This window comes from Sinocyclocheilus rhinocerous, unplaced genomic scaffold (assembly GCF_001515625.1).
Source record: "Sinocyclocheilus rhinocerous isolate Xijiao unplaced genomic scaffold, SAMN03320098_v1.1 scaffold990, whole genome shotgun sequence".
Lineage (NCBI taxonomy): Eukaryota > Metazoa > Chordata > Actinopteri > Cypriniformes > Cyprinidae > Sinocyclocheilus > Sinocyclocheilus rhinocerous.
Window position 1 is genome coordinate 1,231,067 of NW_015652301.1, and position 9,429 is coordinate 1,240,495.

General features: G+C 35.1%; 2 protein-coding genes across 2 annotated transcripts in view; one reads left to right on the forward strand and one right to left on the reverse strand.

Moving 5' to 3' along the window:
- The window catches only part of LOC107714555 (cell cycle checkpoint control protein RAD9A-like), a 14,936-nt gene extending 9,353 nt beyond the window's left edge, over positions 1-5,583 (forward strand). Inside the window, exons 10-11 of the mRNA XM_016520424.1 lie at positions 447-469; positions 5,384-5,583. Of these exons, the coding sequence (XP_016375910.1) occupies positions 447-469; positions 5,384-5,583 (223 nt within the window). The remainder of the gene's footprint in view (positions 1-446; positions 470-5,383) is intronic.
- The window catches only part of LOC107714590 (protein phosphatase PTC7 homolog), a 17,181-nt gene continuing 12,023 nt past the window's right edge, over positions 4,272-9,429 (reverse strand). Inside the window, exons 4-6 of the mRNA XM_016520467.1 lie at positions 7,092-7,215; positions 6,874-7,003; positions 4,272-5,688 (exon numbers count right to left, since the gene is read on the reverse strand). Of these exons, the coding sequence (XP_016375953.1) occupies positions 5,630-5,688; positions 6,874-7,003; positions 7,092-7,215 (313 nt within the window). The 3' untranslated portion in view covers positions 4,272-5,629. The remainder of the gene's footprint in view (positions 5,689-6,873; positions 7,004-7,091; positions 7,216-9,429) is intronic.

The window sequence follows — 9,429 nt, forward strand, 5'->3', positions numbered from 1 at the left end:
TGAAAAATATCGGTATCGTATTTAAAACAAATAAAGGCGTATCTTCAATCCCTAGTTAGCGCAAGCTAAAATAACTAACAAGTCTTGATTTTTTTTTTTAATCTCTGATTTTAAAAGGGCAAAGAGTTTATTTGCATAGAAGTCAGCAAAGCAGTTTAGTGTAAAGACAAAGTCTATCATCCAGCAACAAGGCCGTTTATGTTGATTCTTGTTTGGCTGAAAATGATGGTTAATTATTTGAATATTTTTTTGTAATTTTTATATAATAATTATATTATATTATATATTTTAATGTATATAAAAATTATAAATACATATAAAATGTTTATGTTGTAAAATATGTTATTATAATTATTATAATAAATATAATAAGTAAAATTGCAAAAGAATGTTCATTTTGAGTAAATGAGATCATTTTACTAAAGAGTGCCCAAATTCCCTCATAGTGGAGTAGATGAACAGATCCTAGGCAAGTCGAAACAGTTGTTTTTGTTTCTTTGCTGTCGCGTGCAGAGGAGCATTTGTCCCGTGGCCGCAGTTCGGTACAAGGCCAAATCCGAACATAGTATAGCCCGCCCCCCTGGGGTGCAATTCACATATTCAGAGGCATGCATTCATCTTTCCCTCCCCCACTGTCACCATGTGATTCGTCGCGTCTTTCTGTTGCCTTTGCTGTCCCTCACACATGCCTGCACGCGTTTCGTTACCCATAGCACTCACATCACTCAGGCTTTGGTGCAAACAGGCACACATACAGTAAAAAGGTTTTACAGCTATTAAAAATAAACAGCATGTTTTAGATGTTGTACACTCACATAAGATGAAGACTTCAGTCATTTCAGTGTTTTAGTATACAAATAATTTTTATTCTACATAACGAGTGTCGCCCCTTTCATCAGGGGTATGTCTTGCAATTCAGCTAAGTTAATAAAAATTAACAAACTTTAGTTGAGTTTACCTAAAACCCCAGTAAACCTCATGCTTCAGGAGGATTTGCATTAACTAATTATTTCCGAAATTTTAAAAATGTATATTATATATTATATAATTTTTTAATTATATAATTAAAAATATGAAAAAGAATTAGAATACTATATATAAATAATAATACTATTTTATATAGTACTATATAATATAATAATTATTATCCTTGGAAAATTCTTATGACATAAGAATAGATTGCTGAAAACTTTACCAAATTTCTACATAATCACAAGGAACTACGTCATTATTTCTTATCGTTGAAATTAATGAAGAAGAATGCCTTAAATTTATGTAATTTTAACTTGCAGAAAAACAATTTTTTATTCCACCCACCAATGTTTTTTTTGTTTCTTATTCCTTATTTTCTTTGTCTTGTTTTGTGGCGCTTTGTCAGACATTTTTACGGTGGCAGAGAAGTGCAAAGCAAATCACAATTCTGAAAACAAAATAACAAATTACAAACGCAAATGCAAGTCTAAAAAACAAAATAACAATTCAAAAAGCACAACAACAATTCAGAAAACATTATAGGTGTAGGGATGGCTTTATTGTACCAATAAGATGGCATCCATTTAATAATTAAAATTAAATTGATCAGTTTATTGAACCTTTAGACAGAATATAAAAAAGTTTGTATATGTGGTTTTTGTTGAGTGTCACATGTGATACATTAAGCTTGTATGGCTCGTATCGTATGATATAGGAGGATATGGAGCTCATACTCGAGGAAGAAAAAGAATTGAAGTGATGATAGCTTGTAATATAAATCAATGAGATCTTCATAACAGTATAACAGACTACTTACATAAAGTGATATAAATATCAGTTGTCACGTTATCTCGAACAATATTTGAGAGAAATAGGCCTTTTGTGTACATAGAAAAAGTCTTAGATCTTTGAGTTCAGCTCATGAAAAATGGGGGCAAAAACAAAAGTGTTGCGTTTATAATTTTGTTCAGTGTATTAAATTTGACATGTTCCTTAAATATTGCTGTCAAGGCTATCGCTAGGTCTTGTTAGTGCACATCTTGTATTATTTTATTACTGTAAAAAAAGCTGTAAGCTAGCTTTTTGCATCTGTTTCTGTTCTTTGTAATGTAAAAATTATTTCATGTGTTAAAACTGTTCTTGGAGAGAGGAAAGGAAAACTCTAGGACAATAGTAAAGTGGGGCAAGTGGGGCACAATCACTCTCTGTTGCATAGCTGAGGAATGTCAACCTAAACACACAGTTCAGATGAGTTCGGTCACCGTGGAGAAGATAAATCAAAACTTCAAAACAAACATTTTTGAGGACTGAAGGACTCCGTGTTCTGTGCGTCCACCGAGGAAGCTTTGACTCACTGCTTTAAAATGCTGCCCGAGAAGCGATCGTTATGTAAGACTGCAGCAATTACTGTTATTGTACACATACCTTGCCGCATTATCCAGAGAAAGCCTTGTGTTTCGCATGACTGTTGAATTGAAAAAATATGTCCCTTAGAAGCTTGACAATACAGATTGTGTCAGAGTTGAGCTGGACAGCCGTGCAAAACAGAATAACTTAATTTCACTCGCATTTTAGAGGCATTTTGTCATTTGAGCTCTTAAAGTGATGGTTCAGTCAATCGCTATTGTATTAGTTCATGCTCATGATATCGGGGGCTGACCATTACTGCTGGTGGTTTTGTTGACTGCTGACAAACAAATTTAGTCTCCAGCCACTTACCGGTGATGGTAATGTGCGCAGTATTTCAGGCTGTCATGCCCTTTGTAACAATTTACACCTCAGTTGAGCATAAAATGTAGGAAAACCACAAACTTGCAGATACACTATAAAATGTGTACAGGTTTGATGCATATAAAAATGCAAAGAAATGGAAGCCTTAAAGCTGAAGTGTGTCATTTTGTCAATTATTTCTCTTCAGGAGAACAATGTACCAATGGTTCATATATAGATGACTTAATTAAACACTTCTGCTTTAAAGGAATAGTTAATTCGAAAATGATTTGCTGAAAATGTTCTCATCCTCAGGCCATCCAAGATGTAGATGAGTTTGTTGCAAACAGCTGATAAAAACACCACAATAATCCACACCACTCCAGTCCATCAGTTAAAGTCTTGTGATGCAAATAGCTGCATGTTTATAAGAAACAAATCCATCATTAAGGCATTTTAACTTTAAACTGTCACTTCTGGCCATTCATAATGCTTCCTCAAGTGAAAAAGTCCATTTCCAGTTGTCTTCTCACATTAAAATCCACAGACATACTTGTTTAGAACTGTTTTGGACCATTTTTGCCTTGTAAACGGTGCTTGATCTGTGCAGATTTCGCTCTTGAATCAGACAAGACGACTTTTTCTCTGGAAAAAGCAATATTATGGATAGAGGACTTGAATTTGAGCAGGAAGTGACAGTTTGAAGTTAAAAGCATCTTAATGATGGATTTTTTTCTTATTTCATGCAGCATTTCGCTGCACAAGGTGTTAACTAATGGACTGGAGTGGTGTGTGGATTACTTGTGGATTATTGTGGTGTTTTTATCAGCTGTTTGGACTCTCATTCTGACGGCACCCATTCACTGCAGAGGATCCATTGGTGAGCAAGTGATGGAATGCTACATTTCTCCAAATCTGATGAAGAAACAAACTCATCTACATCTTGGATGTCCAGAAATCACTATAGAACTAGATCAAGAGAAAAGCAACGGCTGCTTTCTGCAGGTGGCCATGAAGATTCATCCGATGGTGTAATCCAGTTAATTAATCAGGATGCAAATGGGTTGTGTGATTAGAATAGCTAGGTAGCTGAAACAAGCAAAGGTGTTTGTGTGGGTAGACATCACTCTCGTCTCCTGTAGTGTGACATGCTATACTTCATCTAGGACTATTCTTGTATAATTATTATACATGCCTCTTTTATTAATCATATTAATTGAGAGATTACATGCAGCATTTGCTCTTTTAAAAATTCATTTGTCACACAGCAGAGCCTTTAAGTAAACTGCAAAAGCTATTTTTAAAGGACAAAAAAAAAGCACCCAGCTCTGTTACAATTACAAAAGTATTTGTAAAATTGGAGAAACCACAAGATTTAATGTATATTTTATATATATATATATATATATATAGGGACTATTAATTAATATTTTTAAGATTATTAAATATTATTATTTCTTAATGTCACATTAAATTCAACTATTGACAGCATCTGTGACATTATCACAGAGCATAATTTAGACACTTCAGTTTAATATTTACTCTAAAACAGAGAAACAATAATTTACTGAGAAAAACCGTGACCTACAGAAGTTATAAAAATATAACTTTATTAGATCATGTGATCCATGACATACCCACTGAAAGCATTCACAGATGCTAGCATTAGCTTTGTGCGTAAACACCTCGAGGGATATTTTAAAATTAAGTTTTACATAAAAAAAGGAAGAAAAATACTTTTAACACAGAATCCACACAATTATCAAATATACTCTCATATACATCTGATGTGTAATAGCCTACACTTTGCAAATGCATACATGTCATAGATAAATATACAGCCAGTTTTCCAAATATCGACATATCGTAAACGTTCTTCTCTCACAGACACACACGCACACCACAAGCATGTGAACCTCTTAAAAGTGGTTTAAGTGGGACTGCTTTTCCTCTCAACACATCCCACAATCCCTTGCAGTCTGTTGTACTGCTGTAATTACGTTAAAAACTCAAAAGGGTGGAGTAATACTGTTTTAAATTAATAAATATGAAAGGAAAAGGTTACTGTCTCCCCAAGCAAACTAATTTGTCCTGTACTTTGAATCGCTTAAAACACCCATCTGACTCTTATTTCATGTAATGAGAACTTGTTCTGCAAAAGCGTCATTAATTAATATCTCAAAGGAAAGGCATTTCTATGGTTGATCATTAACTTTGACAGTATTTCGATGTTAAGCTTCATAATCAGTCTAGTACTGTAAAGTTACACCTCAGCTTACTTCCCAAAATACAAACTCTCCATTAGCTAGTGAAGAGTTTGTTGTAGTCACTCGTGCCTAATAACATCACATCTCAGCAGGCATTCAGCAGATGTTTGTCCAGAGGATACAGATCGGGTGTCTTTTTAAATGGAAAGTAAACAAGCAAAACGTGCCATCTCAAGACTTATGTAACTTGAGGGCATCTCCCATTGGCCTTTTGCAAAGTTAAACACTCCCACTGCATGACGCTTCCATCTTAATGTTCTTCTTGATACGGAAACGTTCTTTTTTTGGGGACCTAATCAGATTGTTATTCCTTTCTCGCTCATTCTTTCTCCATTTTTGGCGTCACAACCACATCATTACCAACTACTCATTCATCTCTGGACGACAGAAACACTGGTGATTCTTACTGGAGAAGTGTTCAACACCTGTTGTAGCCCTTGTCAAACACAACTCGACGTTAGCAGTCCGTATCAAGGTGGTCTTTGACTTGAGCCTGCAGACGTCATCATTTGAAGTACGGTCTAGTAAGGCCGAAGAACCCAAGGAACAGATGTGGGCTCCAAGTCCCTGCCAGAAACAGAAAACTCAAACAGCCCTCACTCCTGCCAGCAGGAAACAGCCGCCAGTCCAATGACTGAGAGGAAGACAACAAGAGAAGCATTTTGCTGCCCTTGCGAGCGTTAGTCTGTGTACTCGGCTACAATTGACAGCAGAACAGTGATGTCATCTGGTTTTCCTCCTTTGGAGAGAAAAAAGAGAGAGGGAATGTTGTCAAGACTACAGATTTACTCAACATCTACAATCCCATGCCATTGAATACACGACAGTTAGGAATGTAAAAATGCATCAATCTGATAATGAATTTAATGCACCGATTATGGATTCAAATGACTTGACTATTACTACCCAATTTATTATGCATCCATTTGAATATGCATCCATCCTCATGCAAAATACAATCTGTGACCTATTTCCAGTGGAAAAACCAAAGACACTTACACTGCATTTAAAGTATGCATTTTTTGAGTTCTTGCATTCTCTGGAAACTGAACCCATGACATTTGTCTTAAAGGGGTCATATGATGCGATTTCAATTTTTCCTTTCTCTTTGGCCTAGTTTGTAATCACAACACACTGGATAGCTGGCCAATCAGAGCACACCTCGCTTTTTCAGACCGATGAGCTTTGTAAAAATCGACGCGTTTCAGAAAGGCGGGGCATAGAGGAGAAACAATAATGTACATTATGTGGAAAATAATGTGTTTTTTTAACCTTAAACCGCATAAACACATTGCATTACACCAAATACACCAAATAATGTTCTTTTTAGCAACATCATATGACCCCTTTAATTATAATTTTGAAAATAATTATGAATCATACCAAAATAATCGAACTGAACTAGTGTCATTTCAGTATCATTGAGACACTATTATAGTTTTTCTTAATATTTTGAATTAGTTTTATTTATTCGTTTTTTTTTTTTTTATTAGTTTTTGTTAAATTAAATAATAATGAGAGCTGTTGCTTTGGCAACTAGCTAAACTAAAATAAGATTTTTTTTTTTTAATCTCAGTTAATGATTATTTTATTTCAAGTAACAAAATATGTTCATGGTTTTAGTTTCATAGTTAACTATAATAACCCTGATTTGAACCTAACAGAATTGTGATAAAATGTTCAAGTGCATTGATCTAAAAAATTGCACACTTTCAATGCAATATAAATGCATGTCAAATGCGTAAATGTAAATGCACTGCATGATTTAGCAAAGAATTGTAATCATTCTGTTGTCAGAGCAAATGCGTACACTCTTAGTGCCAATGATGACTATCAGCAAGACCATTATCTCCCAGAAAACTGTAAAGAAAAAGTAAATCAGGAAAAGCAGTAGTTGATGCTTGTTCAAAAGGTTATATCTCACCTCTGACATTCAAGCCATTATCGCAGGCAAACTGTGCAAATGGAGACATGTAATTGGGGTCGTATGCTAGAACATGGGCCTGTTCTGCAATACTCTTGGCTGTTTGCTGGATGCTTTCATAGTTGGTATTCTGAAAGCAGAGGACACAATTCATATTAGTGCTGCTGGAGGACAGAAAAGTGGACAGATGGAAGTCTTGTTCGTAGATGTTCCGGTACCTTGAGCTTTTTGAGTTCTTGTAAAATCATGTAGTCTGGCATGTTGTCAAAGAGACCATCTGTAGCTGTGAGTATGATGTCACCCAACTGGACATCGAAGGACGAGCTATCGGCAGCCTCAGGGCTGTGGGAAACGAGAGAACAGAAAGTTGTTAAAGGGGTCATATGATGCGATTTCAAGTTTTCCTTTCTCTTTGGAGTGTTACAAGCTGATTGTGCATAGATAAGATCCCTGAAGTTGCAAAGACTAAAGTCTCAAAACCAAAGAGATATTCTTTATCAAAGTTAAGACTCTGCCACGCCCCCCTAAAACAACTTTCGATAGTTTCGTTATGTAATGTGATATTTCGGTTTTACGTTTGACATATGTGAAAACAAAACATTTGACTCTCTCAATCTCAGGTACACAATGATCCATCAAAACCAACTCCATAACTGCACATTTTCAAGTTGAAATGTGTTTAGAGCTCTAAAAAGCTATCAAGCACTACTGTTTGCAGACCATATTTAGGATCACAAGTTGGGAGCAATAAAAGCAGTTTCAGTCTAAGAAGCTTATAGCTTGATCCCCATTACAGTATAAAGCACACGGAAACATACAGATCAGCTGTGAAGTGTCATGTTCCTGTTCCAGGAAGTCTGCGGCAGATGCTATGTACACTGACTCTACGAATACACTGGCTGATTTTCCCTCCGTCTGTGCCAGACCGGCCGGCCAGTCCCAGGTCACGCGGTTTAAACTTGATACTTATTTTGAATAAAAACTTGGAGAAATTAAGAAGTGGGAACGGTTCTAAATTGGAACGGTTTGAGATTTAGACCCACAATCTGAAGAATATCTGGCCTCAGAGTACCTCTTCCAACTAGCTCATCTGTCTGTCAAAGAGAAACCAGCTAATGTCAGGATTTACAAAGGCCATGCTAAGGTTGTCTCCATTAGCTCCATTGGTAAGATTAAAAGTGACCAGATGTAGCTCAGAGCAGAAAGAGCCCAACAATTCCGCTTAAGTGTGATAAAGTCACTGTAGTTTCCTTATTTAGGGTTCTGTTTACCACACACTGATCAGACGTGTTGCTTGGCAATGTTTAGTGAATGCACAACTTAGGGCTGCAGGATTATTCAAAATAAATCCGGAATTGCTTCGTGTGATTATCAAATCACAAAGGCTGCAATTTAAATAAATATATGCACTACGTGTTTCAGAGTAAAGCGCGGCATTGTGTTCATTTATGCCTGAGCAGCTCATTATCCGTAGTTCTTTTCAGCATCTCAGAGCAGCTCAGTTCACAGTAAATGCTGCTCCACACAGACTCCATCTCTGCATCTGCTCTGAGTTTGGGTTGCTGTAACATGCAATAACCATCTTTCCAGACTTGTAAATAGAAATGCTTATAAACAAAAGAGAATCCTTAAAGACTCCCTGCGGTTTTCAGTCGAAATAAAAGTTTGATTGTTTAACATTTGAAAATGAAGACACTAAAAGCAACTATTTATGCAACTAAAAGCAATTACTATTGTAATATTTCACTGTAAAATAATCTAATATTTAAAACAATATAATGCATTTTTTTTTTTAAATATTAGATTATTTTACAGTGAAATATTACAATAGTAATTGCTTTTAGTTGCATAAATAGTTGCTTTTATTTAGAAATGCTTATATTTTTATTTAGTAATATATAACAATTAATAAATAATGAATAATAAAATAATAATAAATAATAATGATTGTTTATTATTTTATAACCATATTGATATATAATCAAAAAATTAATCACATTTGGTCTTTTTTTCCTCAAATCATGCAGCCTTAGCACAACCCTTCAATAAGGTAACAGACAGATATTCAATAAACGAATTGGCTAAATAAATATAACATTTAATTGCACAAAAATCATAGTCAGATTATCTATAATAATAGGAACATTTCACATTAGGCAATCTGAAGAGTGACCATAATTGTCTTTTAAATTTATCATTGAATTATGTGATACATTTGTTACAAAACCAGCAGTACTTAAAGGGGTCATATGATGCGATTTCAATTTTTCCTTTCTCTTTGGAGTGTTACAAGCTCTTGGTGCATAAAGAAGATCTGTAAAGTTGCAAAGACTAAAGTCTCAAATCCAAAGAGATATTCTTTATAAAAGTTAAGAGTCAGCCACACCTACCTAAAACGGCTCGTTCTAACACACCCCACATGTCTACGTCACGATGTGAGAAGATTTGCATAACGCCGCCCAAACGTTCACGCAAAGAAAGAAGGCGTAACTTATATTCTCGCTGTAGTATTGTTGTTGATAATTCTAATAATAAATCAGCATATTAGAATGATTT